The sequence below is a fragment of the Chamaea fasciata genome, unplaced genomic scaffold (assembly GCF_029207755.1).
Source record: "Chamaea fasciata isolate MVZ Bird 193981 ecotype frontalis unplaced genomic scaffold, bChaFas1.0.hap1 SCAF_31, whole genome shotgun sequence".
NCBI lineage: Eukaryota > Metazoa > Chordata > Aves > Passeriformes > Sylviidae > Chamaea > Chamaea fasciata.
In genome coordinates, this window is record NW_027094116.1 from 997,180 (window position 1) to 1,013,065 (window position 15,886).

The window sequence follows — 15,886 nt, forward strand, 5'->3', positions numbered from 1 at the left end:
TATTGATAATACTATTGTTTGGTTTAAAATTAATAGGATCATGAAGCCTCTGTTTATACAGTAACCCTGTTACCAGAGCAAGTGCTAATCACCCAAACATGAAAAGATACTGTGATACTCAAAGTGATACTTTGTACTCTGTTCCTAAAGACTTTTTTTGTTTATTAACTCTTAGGACCCTTCAAAGTCTTACAAGAAAGCCGGAGAAGTTGCATCGGTTGAGTTACGCTCGGAAGAAGGTATCCAAGTAGAAACAACCCCTTTATCTAAGAAAGTTTCCCCATTGCATTCTGAAATGACAGATTATATAAAGTCATCTCCTCCGACTCTTATCAGTAGCCATAATTCTGACTTAAAGGATAGAGCAGAAATTAACGGAGCAACGACTGTCACAGAAAAATTGGCTCAACTTATTGCAACCTGTCCTCCTTCCAAGTCTTCCAAAACAAAGCAGAAGAAGCCCGGAAGTGGAAGTGGAACTACGTCTGGTTTGGTGAAAGACTCGGGGAAGAAGCTGCCGGGAACCATAACTGCGAGTGGGTTGGTTAACAAAGATTTGGTGAAGAAACTGCCAGGCTCTGGGATTGCTGTTGGATTGGTGAACAAGGACTCAGGGAAGAAGCCATTAGGGATTGGCAGCGCAGCCATATTGGTTAACAAAGACTCTGGGAAGAAGCCCCAAGCGATCAGCCCCTTGATTGGATTGGTTAGCAAGGACTCTGGGAAGAGGCCTCCAGGGATCAGCACTCCAACAGGGTTAATCCACAAGGATTCGGGGAAGAAACAGCCAGTGACCAGCTCTGCAGTTGGATTGATCAGCAAAGATGTGGGGAGGAAACTTCCAGGGATGAGCGCTCCGACTGCACTGACTAACAAGGAGCCTCTCAAGAAGCCAGTAGGGATCAGCACTCCAGCAGGATTGGTTAACAAGGATGCTGGGAAGAAGTTGTTGGGAGTGAATAGTCCTACAGGTCTGCTTAACAAAGATTCTGGGAGGAAGATGCCAGGGACTGGGAACAGCACAGTTTTGGTTAACAAAGACTCTGGAAGGAAGACACCAGGGATTGGCAGCCCGATGGGACCGGTTAGCAAGGACCCTGGGAGGAAGATGCCAGGAATTAGCAATCCCGTGGGGTTGATTAGCAAGGACTGTGGGAAGAAGCCAACAGGGATTGGCACTCCAGCTGGTTTGGCTAACAAGGACTCTGGAACTCTGAAAGCAGATTCCCTCGTGCCCTCCTCAGAGCCCTTTAAGCTTCCTTGCAATTCAAACCTCAGTAGCCTTGAAAGCCATGAGCCTGCGGATTTACTGAAGGAAAATACTACCAGCAAAACCTTTGAGAAGCACATTATGAGACAGAGCAAAGAAAGTATCTTGGACAAGTTTTCAATTCGGAAAGAAATTGCTGATGTAGGCAAAGAGATGTTCAGTGAAGGAATGTGTGTTCCACAGGATGCCTACTCATCCAGTGAGAAAGGGATTTATGAAACGTCTAAGCACGAAAAGCAGCCTCCCGTTTATTGCACTTCACCAGACTTCAGGACAGGAGGTGCCTCGGAGGTGTCGACAGCCAAGTCCCCGTTCAGTGCAGTGGGAGAGGGGAATCTCCCGTCTCCTTCCCCCACGGTGTCTGTCCCCACCCACAACAGGAGCCTCTCCACAGCCTCCTCCCAGCTTGCGTCCAACTCATTGCACTTAAGTTCCACGGCAGAGCTCTTGGAAGGCATTTCAGATCCCATGGGCAAAACGCCATTCTCCTCGGACAGCACCCTCCTGAGTCTGAACAGGACACTGAACCACACCCTCAGCACCGATTTTAAAGGTGCTGAGAAGGACTTAAGTGATTCAAAAGCATCTTATGTGGAAACTTCAAGAACAAGTCCTCCCACGGGGAAAAAGCCCATTTTGGCAGCTGAGACAAGCATCCACGCTACTGTCACCCCTTCAGTAGTTAGTTTCACCAGCTTGTTTGGTAGCAAGCAGTTCCTCAAGATCGGTGCAATAGCTGCATCTGAGAAATCCTGCCAAGGAGCAAAAAACCTGAGCAGCACTCAGCAATCCAAACCTTTAAAGAAGAGAAAAGGAAGGAAGCCACGATGGACTAAAGTGGTGTCAAGAAGCGCATGCCGACCTCCCAAGGGTCTGGAACTAGAAAGGTCAGAGATTTTTAAAAACATTTCATACAGTGCACTATCAAGCAGTAATTTGGAGCAGGCCAAATTCCTGAAAAACATCGGATCATCCTCATTTGTGGAGCACGAATTTGTCAAACATCAGTTGCCAAAGCTGAATGAAGCTAATGGCCAGTCTCTGGCACTGCTGGCTGAGACCGACAAACAGACTCCGAAGTTCTACAGTGCTCACAAACAACCCTCTAGCTTGTGTATGTCGGATGATTTCTTACCTGACATTTACAAACCCAAGAGAGGAAGACCTAAATCCAAGGAAATGCCAGAACTCGAAGGTCCCCCCAAAAGAACTCTTAAGATCCCAGCATCAAAAGTCTTCTCAGTGCAGTCAAAAGAAGAGCAAGAACCTCCGATTTTGCAGCCTGAAGTGGAAATTCCCTCCCTAAAACAAAGCTTGTCAGGACAAGCTTTTCCTAAAAAGAGAGGGAGACCTAAAAGGCAGATCCGGTCATCGATTAAAATGAAACCGCCTATTCTGTCTGTGGCACCTTTTGTTGGAACAGAGAACTCAAGCAAGATGGGGTCTGAAAGTGAGCAGCATCGACCCGGGGAGTTCTTTGAGAGGAAGGACCAGCTCCGAGGGCCAGAAGAAGTCCAAAGCCCCAGTATTTGTAGCATGAGTGATTTGGAAGTAGACTCAGACAGAAAAGTTGCCAAGAGAAATAACGGACAGTTAATGAAAACAATTATTCGAAAAATAAATAAAATGAAAACTCTGAAGCGAAAGAAACTTCTGAATCAGATTCTGTCCAGTACAGTGGAACCAAATACCAAAGGGAAGATGCAATCCAAGCTCCACAACACCGTGTCAACTCTCGCTGCCACGTTTGGTTCAAAACTAGGCCAGCAAATCAATGTCAGCAAGAAAGGAACAATTTACATAGGAAAAAGGAGAGGGAGGAAACCTAAAGCTGTCCTGAATGGCATTTTAGCCAGCAGTGCTGCCAGTCTGACAGTTCTGGAGAAGTCTGCCCAGCAAGCTCCTGGTACGTCCCTAGGACAAGTCCTTCCCCACCTGCTGCCCTCGGCAGCCAATCCCTCGGAGATCCTCCCGTCCCCGGTTTGCTCCCAGTCCTCGGCCGTGAGCGGGGGGCAGAGCCCCGTGAGCAGCGACGCCGGCTTCATCGAGCCCAGCTCCGTGCCCTACCTGCACCTCCACTCCAGGCAGGGCAGCGTGGTCCAGACGCTCGCCATGAAGAAAGCGGCCAAGGGGAGGAGGAGATTGTCCCCACCGACGCTGCTGCCCAACTCCCCCTCCCACCTGAGCGAGCTGACGTCGCTCAAAGAGGCCACCCCTTCCCCCGTGAGCGAGTCCCACAGCGACGAGACCATCCCCAGCGACAGCGGGATAGGCACGGACAACAACAGCACCTCGGACCGAGCCGAGAAGTTCTGCGGGCAGAAGAAGAAAAGGCACTCCTTTGACCACGTGTCCCTCATCCCACCCGAGACTTCCACCGTGCTGAGTAACCTGAAGGAAAAGCACAAACACAAGTGCAAGCGCCGCAGCCACGATTACCTCAGCTACGACAAGATGAAGAGGCAGAAGCGAAAAAGGAAAAAGAAGTACCCTCAGCTCCGAGGGAGGCAGGACCCCGACTTCCTTGCTGAGTTAGAGGAGTTGATAAGTCGGTTAAGTGAAATCAGAATAACCCACAGAAGTCACCATTTTATACCCCGAGATTTGCTGCCTACCATTTTTAGGATAAATTTCAATAGTTTCTACACCCACCCTACTTTTCCTTTAGATCCTTTGCACTACATTAGAAAACCTGATTTAAAGAAAAAGAGAGGCAGGCCTCCAAAAATGCGGGAAGCTATGGCAGAAATGCCATTCATGCATAGCCTCAGCTTTCCCCTGTCCAGCACCGGGTTCTACCCCTCCTATGGCATGCCTTACTCCCCTTCTCCCCTGGCAGCTGCTCCCATAGGATTAGGTTATTACGGAAGGTACCCTCCAACTCTTTACCCTCCTCCACCCTCTCCTTCTTTCACTACCCCCCTGCCCCCACCTTCCTACATGCATACAGGCCACCTGCTTCTCAACCCCACCAAATACCACAAGAAGAAGCATAAACTCTTGCGCCAGGAAGCTTTCCTCACCACAAGCAGGACTCCGCTGCTGTCCATGAGCACGTACCCCAGCGTCCCACCCGAGATGGCCTATGGCTGGATGCTGGAACACAAGCACAGGCACCGTCACAAGCACCGGGAGCACCGCTCCTCCGAGCAGCCGCAGGTTTCCATGGACACCATCACGGCCAACAGCTCCTCCAGAACGGTTCTGGAGTCCTTGAAGCGCTACAGGTTTGGGAAGGAGGCTGTTGGCGAGAGGTACAAACATAAAGAGAAACACAGGTGCCACATGTCTTGTCCTCACCTGTCCCCTTCCAAGGGTTTGATAAGCAGAGATGAGCAGTGGGTCAGGAGAGAGCCTTCAGAGTCTAATTCCTTGGCGCTGGGGTTGCAGACACCTCTGCAGATAGACTGCTCCGAAAATTCCCCAGCTCTGTCCCTGGGGGGCTTCACTCCCAGCTCGGAGCCAGCCAGCAGCGATGAACACACAAACCTTTTCACAAGTGCAATAGGCAGCTGCAGAGTCACCAACTCTGCCAGCACCAACGGACGTAAAAAGTTACCCGAGAGCCCGGGACTCTTCAGCGGGCAGGACGCGTCGCTCGGCCGGCCCCTCCGGAAGGAGCCCGTGCCTTCCCTGGAGAAGGCCCTGCAGCCACTGTCAGGTAAGGGAGCTTGGGCCGGGCCTGCTTTGCGCGGGTCTTGCTGGGTTCTGTTGTACCAAACACGGCTGGAGCAGGGGCCAGGTGAGGCTTTGGCTCTGCAGGGATCAGTGCTGGGGTCCAGCCCTGCCCCTGCCCTCACCGAGGACTCTGCTCCTGCAGTGTCTGCACAGACTGACAGGGGATCTTCCCCAGAGCCACCACAGCGCTCTGTCCTTCCTCCCAACAGACTCCTCTTGCTTCCTTACAAGCTAAGGATGCTTTCTCATTGCAAAGATCTTTGCTTTTGCCGTACAATTTTAACCTTCTGGAGAAAAGAGGGAAAGTTTCTCACAATTTTTGACGTTTTGAAAGCCGTGTTTCTGTTTGGTTTGAAGTTTGGTTGGTTTGTTTCAGACCAGCTGTTGCTGCTGCTGTTTTGAGTAATGTTTCCATTTAAGAAAATGTTTCGTATTCCTTTTGTAACTCCATTTTGGTTACTTGATAATCTCTGCTAAAACAGAGTTTTCAATCCCTGCCTTGAGGCCTCTTGCAACACCTCAGAAGAGCTGGGGTTGATGCTGGGGATGCCTGAGACCAAACCTAGAAATTTTGGATTTATTCATAGTTGGGAAATGCATCTGACAGCCTCAAGCAAAACTGGAACAGGAGGAGCAGGAACAGGAACTTGTCATTTGCATAATATTAAGGAAAAGAAAAGATAACCTACAAAGGGCATGTGTGGCTTGTGCTCCTGCCTGCTTCCAGTGTGTGAAGGAAGCCTGAGCTGCTTCTCCCTCCCCTTTTTGCCTACATTCTCCCTTGAAGTTTAAATCATCGTCCAAAGCCACTTGTGACTAATATTTCACAGAGCAAGAACCAGCTGCCAGGACTGAATAATCCCTCCTCACATTCCTGGCTCTCATCTAGCTCCTTCTTATGAGATACTCCTGCTCTGGTGCCTCCTGCCACCTCCTGCTCTGCACACCTGTGTATGGATGGGGTTTTTCTCTTGATTTGGGGGGGAGTTATGTTTTCCTTCTTTATTTTAAGGGCAGTTGGAAGCAGCTGGATCTTTGACAAATTCCTATTTCTTTGTGCTGGTTCTGAAATTACTTGAGGTGGTGAGTGGAGTTTGGAGAAGGAAGCAGTGCCATGAGATGGCTTCTCCTGCAGTGATGGAAAGAGAAATTTCAAGTGCTGGGTCACTCAGAGGGTTAAATTTGGCTCTGAGGAGTGAATTGGTGGGGCAACCTGTGCAGCTCTGGGAATTTTGAGTTGTTTTCCATTGCAGTGAACGATCTGACCTGGGTTTGCGTGGGGAGTAAGCCAAGGGAGGGGAAGAGCAGAGCTGCTTTTTGGTGAAGGCTCTGCCTGCTCCCTGCCCCGGGAAGTTCAAGTGATTCCTCAGGGGTGGGATATCACTTCCAGGCAGTGCATTCCCACCTGGAACCTGGCTGTTTTGTGAGGCTGGTGTTTGACTCGGTGTCCAGCTCGTTCCCAAGGAGCTCCCAGTGCCCCACACCACTTGGAAAACTTTAAGCACATCGGGTTAAAAAGCCCTAGGGAAGAGAAATGCCAGATTTGGGGGCATGTGGTGTTTTGGTTTTAGCCGTGGTGCCGAATGATGATTCTGAATCCATGACCATGGCAGATTAAAGGCACCGATGGAGGGAAAACCTTTGGTGCATCAAAGATTGTTTATTTATAAAACCAGATGCAGTTAAGGTGCGTGGTGGAGAGGTGCTGGATCTGAGACTTGGAATAAGCAGAGATCAGCATCAGGGAACCCATCCAGAATGGATTTGGGGATCCATAGGGAATGTTTGTGGTGCTTTGTTTCAGAGTATTCCATGTGGAAAATCCACCTCACTTTCACAGCATTTTGAATGTAAACCTGGCCTAACTGGATGAACAAATTCTTTTTATGATATTGGCCAATGGCAGATGTTTTCAGAGGTTTGCCCGCGAGTTATGTTAGGAAAGGGTTGTGTTGGTTGTGTGTGCAAACAGAGCTCCCAAGGAGGTCGGAGTTTCCCGGGAGGTGAAGCACAGGTGGAAGTTCCCTCTCTGAGGCTGTTGTGTGACCTTGGCACGGCCACAGCGCTTCAGGTCACGAGGCTCTGGTGTTTTGTCCAGGGGAGTTTTGTAGGCCACTGCTGGCCTGTTCATCCCAAGTTCCCAGGCGCCCTTCCTGAACTTCTGCAGCTTCCCATCACTTTGGACAACTGCTGCTGTATCGTAGCCCAGCCGTGGTGTGCCTTGCCATGCGCCTTGACGTGCTGCTTACAATCCCTGTGGCCTCGGTGTGTTCCACTTACAGTCCTGGCAGGAAGCGGGGAGGAAAGCGGGATCAGCCGTGCGGTGGGAAGCGGTGCAGTCTGTACCACTGCCGTTCCCTCTGCGAACACCGGGCCGGCTGTGAGCTGCTCCTGCTCTGGCCGGCCCGGTGTGAGTGAGGGGCGGGTGCCAGTCTGCCCCTTCCCCTGGGATAACCGGTGTTACCGGGCACGGCCCTGTGGGCTCCTGGGGTGACCCGGGCAGTCCCACACCATGTGTCAGTCCCTGTCCCGAGGGGTCCCTGCCCCGAGGGGTCCCTGTGCCGGTCCCTGTCCCTGTGCCGGTCCCTGCCCCGAGGGGTCCCTGTGTCGAGGGGTCCCTGTGCCGGTCCCTGTCCCGAGAGGTTCCTGTCCCAAGGGGTCCTTGTCCCTGTGCCGCTCCCTGTCCCGAGGGGTCCCTGTCCCTGTCCCGAGCGGTCCCTGTGCCGGTCCCTGTCCCGAGGGGTCCCTGTCCCGGTCCCTGTCCCGAGGGGGTCCCTGTCCCGAGGGGTCCCTGTCCCTGTCCCTGTCCCTAGGGTTCCCTGTGCCGGTCCCGGTCCCTGTCCCGAGGGGTCCTTGTCCCGGTCCCTGTCCCGAGGGGTCCCAGTCCCTGTCCCGGTCCCTGTCCCGAGGGGTCCTTGTCCCGGTCCCTGTCCCGAGGGGTCCCGAGGGGTCCCGGTCCCTGTCCCGGTCCCTGTCCCGAGGGGTCCCTGTCCCGAGGGGTCCCTGTCCCGAGGGGTCCCTGTCCCGGTCCCTGTCCCGAGGGGTCCCGGTCCCGGTCCCGAGGGGTCCCTGTCCCGGTCCCTGTCTCGGTCCCTGTCCCGAGGGGTCGCTGTCCCGAGGGGTCGCTGTCCCGAGGGGTCCCTGTCCCGGTCCCTGTCTCGGTCCCTGTCTCGGTCCCTGTCCCGAGGGGTCCCTGTCCCGGTCCCTGTCCCGAGGGGTCCCTGTCCCGGTCCCGGTCCCTGTCCCGAGCGGTCCCTGTCCCGAGGGGTCCCTGTCCCGGTCCCTGTCCCGGTCCCTGTCCCGAGGGGTCCCTGTCCCTGTCCCGAGGGGTCCCTCCCGTTTCCCGTTCCCGCCCCGGGGCCGCGGCACCGGCGGGCAGCAGCGCCCCCTGGCGGCCCCGCCGCTCCTCTGCCGCGTCCCGCCGAGCCCGGTGGGGCGGGGGGCGCAGAGCGGGGCAGGGGCGGCTGAGCGTGTCCCGGGATGCTGAGCAGGGTGCGGGGTGTCACACAGGCCCCCCGGGACGTGCCACCCCCTGCCAGCAGCGCCGGCACCGCTGGGCTGTCCCCGCGGCCTCCAAAAGCTTCTCCGTCTTTTTTTCCCCTATTATGAATTACGGCCCATTCTCACTTTGAGCACTAACTCATGCAGTTTAATTTCTATTTTCAGTTCCAGCTCCCAGGGTACTTGTTTAGTGTAGACTTTATGAAATCAATGCATCTTGGAGTTCCTCGGGAGGAAAACTCACCCTGGAACGACAGATCTGCTGGGGCTGTAACTCCTGGGCAGCCCAGCAGCTCCCTGTACCCAGAGGGTTGGAATGAAGTGAAACCCGTGGGTTGAGATAAGAACTCTTTAATAATTGACATAAAATTATATCTAATAATAACAGTAGTGATAATTGTCATGAAAAGAAGAGAGGGAAATAAAGCCCAAGAAGCACAAGTGATGCCAGATACAGTTGCTCAGTACCTGCTGCCAGTCCCCAGCACCGACTGCAGCTTGAAGAAACCTGGGATAGTGGAAGGTGTCCCTGCCCATGGCAGGGGTGGCACTGGGTGAGCTTTAAGGTCCCTTCCAGCCCAAACCACTCCATGAGTCTGTGAATAAAGCCCAGGAAGCACAAGTGATGCCCAGGGCAGTCACTCCCCACCCAATGCCCAGCCCGTCCCCAGCACCCCTCAGGGGATCCCGGCCACCCCCCCCTGGGCTGGACACTCTGTGCTGTGGGATGTCCTGTGCCCAGCTGGGCTCAGCTGTCCTGGCCCTGCTGTCAGGGCAGGGGAGCCTGGAGAGTTCTGGGCTGAGGGTGAGCACTGCTGGGCACCAACCAAACGTTGGGGTGTGCCCAGCAACATCCTCACCCTGAACCAGACACAGCTGAAGCAGCTACGGGGACTAATTCCCTCTGTCCCAGCTGGAACCAGGACAGCTCTTCCCAGTGCTGAGCACCTGTGCGGTGCCCCAGCTCAGCTCAGCTGTGCTGCAGGTGCCTTCCCCTGTGTGTGGTGGGAACAGCAGGTACCAGAGCTGCTGGGAGAGCCCACCAGCTGCACCATCCTACAGTGGGATGCTGTGAGGGAATTCACCAGGAACATGGGCTGCAGCCTGAGACAGTGTCCAGGAGCCTTGTGGTGGTGCTCTTGTTGAGGAGAGCCTTCATGAAAAAAAGAGCTGTTCCTCTGCCCTCTTGAGAGGTTGGAATCCTTGGAAAAGTGCTGTTGTTCATTCCCTCCGTCAGTCACAGGTGTTACATCAGGAGCTAAGAGTGCCCATGATTAATGAAATTCCAAACTTTGGGGCAAGAGAGGATCTGAAAGGAGATTTTCCCAGAGATTCTGGTGTATCAGTTTGGTGCTTTCAAGGATTCTCCCATCATCACGCACTTTGGGGTTTCCCTTGAGGCATGGAAACCCCAGGGCATGGGCAGGGGAGGAATTCTGGGCCTTGATTTTGGGCAGAACTTCAGTGTCCCGCTGTTACCTTTTGAAGGATTCTTTGAGGAAGGGAGAGAAGAGCTTAGAACCAAAGAGCTCATTCATTATGAACCATATTTTGAAGGGAAACAGCAAAAATGTGTTTTTTGCATCCTAGGTTTTGTCTTCTAGATATTTTCAGGATGTGCACATTCTCCTCTCGCACTGCCATGTGCATTTTTGCTTATCTGGGGTTTTATACTGATTTGAGTTTTTAATATCTCAGCATTTTCATAACTGCAATACCAGGTTTTTCTGTGACATTTTCACGACTCCCACAGCCTTTGCTTTCAAGAGGAATTGGGATTCTCTAAAAGCTGAAATTTTAGGAAAATAAAGCAGTTTACTGTAACAAAATATTTATGTGTAAAAAAGGGAAACAGAAATAGATCTTTGCTTGCATTCTCAGCAGAGCTGCCATTCCCAGCCGTGTCCCTTCACCCTGCAGCAGCCGTGGGGTTCCTGTATCTTTCTAAAATTGGTTTTAACTCAAGGAATGGTAATTGTGCTTCCTGCTGCCTGGTGACATCATCCAAGGATTTAGCATGTACCAGCAAGCCCTGTATGCTCAGAACACGGAGTGAAGCATGTTTTGCAGGTGCCTAGAATCCAGTGCTGGTCTGTGTGTAGATAATTATCCTCACTTGTTTAGGCCCCAGGGCTTTAACAGATTTGCCATGATGGACTGGAGCAGAAATATTTGTGGGTTTTATTGTGACAGGATCTTGAAAAGGAAAAGCAACACGGCAAGGGACAAACCTAAAGAATTTTAAAATCTTGGGAATTTTGGGTTTTTAGCTTTTCATCTTTCTGCAGTTCCTGGTGAGCAGTTCTGCCCCCAGGAGAAGGAAGGGGAAAGGAGTGCTTTTCCAGAATGAGGTGACCTTCCAGCACGGAGGGATGGGATCAGCAGCACAAAGCCACTCAGTGTTCCCCGGGGATCAGTCTGGGTTCCAGCGCTGTTTCACCTCCTTCCCAGTGCCCTGAAGGGTGGGACAGGGGCTGAGAGGGATGATGGGCACAGCAGGGGACAGTGCCAGCACACATGGGGGCCAGGCAGGAGAGGCTCTCTGAGGAACAGCACCAGGGGCTGGGTTATGGAGGTCATCACCAGGGGGGTTAGGGGTGTGTTACCTCCCTCTTCTCCACCCCGGAGAGGCCACACCTGGAATGCTGTGTCCAGCTCTGGGCTGCTCAGGCCAGGAGAGACATGGGCATGCTGCAGTGAGTCTGGTCACAGGAATGACCGGATGGGAGCCTCTGTCATCCAGGGGGCTTGGGAGAGTTGGGCTTCACCAGCCTGGAGCAGAGGATGCACAAAAGGAGCTCTTTCTAGTGTGTCCATGTTCCAGGTGGGAGGGAATGAAGAAAAAGGAGCGAAACTGGTCCTGGTGGTGCCCAGTGGGAGGAGGCCTACTGGAATTCAGGGAGTTCTGCTTGTGCAGAAGAAAAAGGTGTTCGCAGTGAAGGTGAGAGAATGGCAGATCAGGGAATCTGTGTCGCTGGAGATGTGGAAAACCTCACAAAACGTGGTGGCCCTGGGCAGCCTGAGTGGTTGGTCTTGGTAATCTGCAGAAGCCTTTTCCAAACTCTTCTGAAATTCAAGGAGTTTGGATTCAGCTGAGAGTAGAAATGTGTGGGGGGTTGTTTTGTTTTCTTTTTTCACAAGCAAGCTAATGGGTTAATATTACATGGCTTTACTCATGGCTTGTTTACCTCTGCCATTGGCCTATGCGAAATCCCTGCTTGGTGTTTCCTTTCCATCCTTCCCCTGTGTTCCTGGGAGCACACAGTTCCTGAAGCCACACCAGAGAAACCTCAGCTTGAGCTTTTAGTGTTGGAGTGGCACAGCCAGACTGAAATGATGTTTTTTGTGCCTTTCCCTGATCTGCCTTGCAGGCACTTTGCCAAGCCAGGACAAGCCCTCACAGAGGCAGTTGGAGAGCACAAACTGCAGCCCTTCCAGGAAGAGATCCACATCGGAGAGCACTTCTCCTCCAGGCAAGTCCTGCTCAGGGGCCTTGGCTTTGGGATCCTTGTGTGCTCAGACCTGGGCTGAGACACAGCTGGGGCAGCACGACTGTGAGAACTTCAGCTCATGGATGTACTGAGTTTTTCCACCGACATTTTGGGATACAGGAGCTGTGGGTTGGGTTGTAGAAGGGGGAGACTTAAGCTGGTGCTCAGAGAAACAGCAGCACAGCTGTGGCAGGGTAGGGCTTGGTTCCTCACCAGGTTAAGTTAGGCCTTGTGGAGGTCAGTGCTTTAATCCAGACCTGTGACATTACAGTTAATCAATGAATTAGAGGAGTAAATTAATTCCTCCCTGGGGAAGAGCCTGACTCTGGCACTGCTCTGGAGGCAGAAGGTTCTTGCCCCTGGGCAGGTCACAGGAGGATCAGGCCAGGCTGTGCTGTGGGGTTTGCTTCCTCACTTGTGAGAATCCTGCCTAGGTGATGGAGGATGACATGTGGCTCATCCCAGCCATCAGTAACGGCACAGCTGTGGATGCCTCCAGACAGGTCAGAAATGCTCATGGAAGAGAGATAATGGAAGTACTGAAAGGCTTGGGAGCTCTGGTAGCATCTCATCAAGTCCATGATACAAGAACAAATCTTGGATGCAGGTTCCCGGTGAACTGGAGTGGATGTTGCAGCAGGGGACAGCAAGGGCTGACATTCCCTGCAGCTCACTGCCTGAGGCTTATGAGGAAGAGAAAGGTTTTCCCTCCTGACAGGGGTGTGGAGCTCTAGAGAGTCATCTGAGGGATGAGGGAGCTGGGGGCTCAGCCTGGAGAAAAGGGGGATCAGGGGGGACCTTGTGGCTCTACACAACTCCCTGCCAGGAGGGGACAGCCGGCGGGGTCGGGCTCTGCTCCAGGGAACAGGGACAGGAGGAGAGGGAACGGCCTCAGGCTGGGCCAGGGGAGGCTCAGGGTGGTCACCAGCAGGAATTTCCCCATGGAAAGGGTGGTCAGGGCTTGGCAGGGGCTGCCCAGGGAGGTTTGGAGTGCCCATCCCTGGAGGTGTCTGAGGAGCTCCTGGAGGTGGCACTGAGAGCTCTGGGCTGGGGACAGGGTGGGGATTGGTCAGAGGTTGGGCTCAGTGCTCTTGGAGGTCTTTTTTCAACCGCAGTGATTCCATGGTTCTGTGACTCTGTGTGTTTGAGCTTTGTTTTGTCAGGTCAGACCTGTGCAGACACAGTGTGTGTGTGACTCTGTGTGTGTTGCTGTCAGTCACATTTTACCTCTATGACAATGTCAAATCTGTTGCCCAAATTGTCATGGGGAAGATCTGAAGATGTTAATTTCCTGCAGGTTGTCACCCAGTGGTTATCCCAGGTAGCAGGAGAGGCTGGAGTGGGCTCTGAGCAACCTGCTCCAGTGGAAGGTGTCCCTGGCTGTGGCAGGGGGGTGGAGCAATATGGTCTTTAAGGTCCCTTCCACCCCAAACCATTCTGTGATTCTGTACAAATGAAATGTGAGCTCCCCTAGGACTGGACAGAAGAAAATCCAGCAGGTTGACCCATTTTGTAAGAAGCTCAGTTGCAGAAACACTCCTCTTATCAGAATTCAGACATTCTTAGACACCCAAATTGACTGCAAATATGTAGTAAATCCCTGGGATTGGTACTTAGAACTAGTTATTATTTCCATCTAGGAAGGATGTGCCAAAAGTGCCATTTCCTCCTTGCTTTAAACAGATGTTTGCAACAGATGCTCCATTCAGCCTGTGCTGCAGAAAGTCGTTTGCAGTGGCAAAGGGATCTTCCTTTTTCCTCTGTCTCATTCACTTTCTTGCCCTCGCTCACTTGAAAGGGGCAGCTGCAGTTGTAACTGGGAATAGGAAGTGTTAAAGTTGAGGAGTGTTTTTGTGCAGGAGCATTGGAATGACATGAATCACAAGTTTATCAACTTCAAAGTCACCGAAGTGATGATGCAGCTGAGAAGATCAGTCATTGTTGTGTTATCTGTGGATCTGGAATGCCTGTGGGTTTCAGTGTGTTTGTCAGAGAGGAGCTGCAGCTGTCCGGGATCAGAGCCTGCAGTGTCCCAGCCCTTGGGATCAGTTTCCAAGCAGCAGCAGCAGTTCCAGGGCACCCATGGGACGTGGTGCTGGTTGAGGGTCACTGAGCAGGTGGGTTCTGTGAAAAGCCCCAGCTCCATTCCTATGTGCCTCTAAAGGCCAGAAGAAAACAAAGGGTAATTTATCTTGATTATTTTATCTGAAATGCAGAGCTGAAAGTGTAAATCCTTCCAGTTGTCTCAGAAGTGTCCATGTCAGCTCACAGCAAGAGGCTTCTCTTGTCCTTTGTCACCAGGAAGAACATTGTCCAGAGGAGATTTTTTAAAACATATTCTGCTGCCTCTTCCTCCTCCAAATTGTGTACTCTCTCAAACACCTTTTCATTTGCACTTTCAGGCTCCTGACTTTGGAATCTTAGTGAGGAATGCATTCTCCAGAGTAACACAACTGGACTACTGAGCACTGGAAAAAAATCAGAAAATATTTAAACTAGAAAATACTTCAAGAATAGCTAGAAGGCTAGAAAATATTTAAACTGGTTGTGCTTTATCTCTGTGATCTACTAAATAATCTCCCTCCTGTCAAGCGCTAGGTCCCTTTATAGACACATTTTGTTGTCTTCCTTTAACAGTTCCCTTGACACCAGGACGTGCTGCTCAGGCTCCAGCCTGGGCCCCGCTGGGTTAAGCAGATCTGATCTAAGTATTTGGCCACAATTACAGTAACATTTTGTCAATGCTAATGTGCAGTTGTGATGTATTTATGAGAAGGCAGCATCCATTTCATTCCAGAAAGAACAGGATTTCTTCTGATGGAATGTTATCACTAAGGAGCAGCAGGGCAGCTTTGGGAAGCTCTTAGTTTGGAACAAATCCCTTTTTAATGCAGCATAATCTACGTGGTTGACCTGGAAACTTTCTTTTTCAAACACCAATCTTCAGCTCTAAAGCATATAACAGTTTTAAAAGTCAGATCTAAATTTGCTTCCTGTGTAAATTAGCCTTTCTCTTCTGTCCAGATACTTTGATTTACCTTTATCCAGTCAGTTCTGTCATCATCAGCCTTGTCTATTTGATAAAAAAAAACTGCAAGAGCAATGAAAATAGTAGTTTCAGTACTTCCAAACTATATAAAAAAAAAGAAAAAATAGTTTAAAAATATTTCAGTTGTTGCTCCATTTTTTATCAGGATTGAATTTTTATGTGCACAGAGAGTTTTGTATTTTTGTTGTTGAGTAGAAAGAAACCTGAGGATCGTGTGAACCTTCATTGCTTTTTGCTGTTAGAAATGGGGAATGATGTGGGAATAAAGAGAAAATAATTGTATGTTAAAAGTGATGATATAAAATGTGACTGACTTGGGTCACTGGGTCCCTCTCCATAGTACAGAATCTTGTCAACGAACGTTCTGGGCAGTCCCAGGACACAAATGCTGTCAGTTGATGCAGCTGTTCTGTTTTAGCTCCGTGGTTTTGGTCCCATCCCCACTCTGATGCCTTCTTGGGACTACCTAAAACCAGAGGCCAGACAAAATGAAGGGAATAAAAAGCAGTTATATTTATTGAAGAGTCTTCAGGAACATTTTAGGCAGACAAAGCCCCCCAGGGGCTACACCCAAAACTGGATGATGGGTCATGGGTTTTTACACTTTTATAAGTTTGGTCCATTTGCATACTGGGGGTTAATCTTCCAATTACAGCTTCAGGTAATGAAGTCATTTACCCCAAGTTTGCTCCCCCCAGTTCACTTTTGTTTTACATCTCTCAGGGCCTGAGGCAGTGAGGTGTCCTTGATCCCCAGGCCTAGAGAGGAATTGTGTCTGACCGAAATGGGAAAGCCGTAGCTAACACTGTGTGTGGAGTTTAGAGCTGTACCCTAAAGAATTGCAGGATTACAAATCTATGAAAAACACAAAAGCTGAAATCCTAAGGCATCAACTCC

At 51.2% G+C, this 15,886-nt stretch overlaps 1 protein-coding gene across 2 annotated transcripts in view; it reads left to right on the forward strand.

The window, feature by feature from the left end:
- ASH1L (ASH1 like histone lysine methyltransferase) overlaps positions 1 to 15,886 on the forward strand; it is a 63,192-nt gene that overhangs the window by 16,139 nt on the left and 31,167 nt on the right. For both annotated transcript variants that reach the window (XM_066206712.1, XM_066206713.1), the window contains exons 3-4: positions 176 to 4,931; positions 11,821 to 11,922. In XM_066206712.1, coding sequence (XP_066062809.1) covers positions 176 to 4,931; positions 11,821 to 11,922 — 4,858 coding nt within the window. The remainder of the gene's footprint in view (positions 1 to 175; positions 4,932 to 11,820; positions 11,923 to 15,886) is intronic.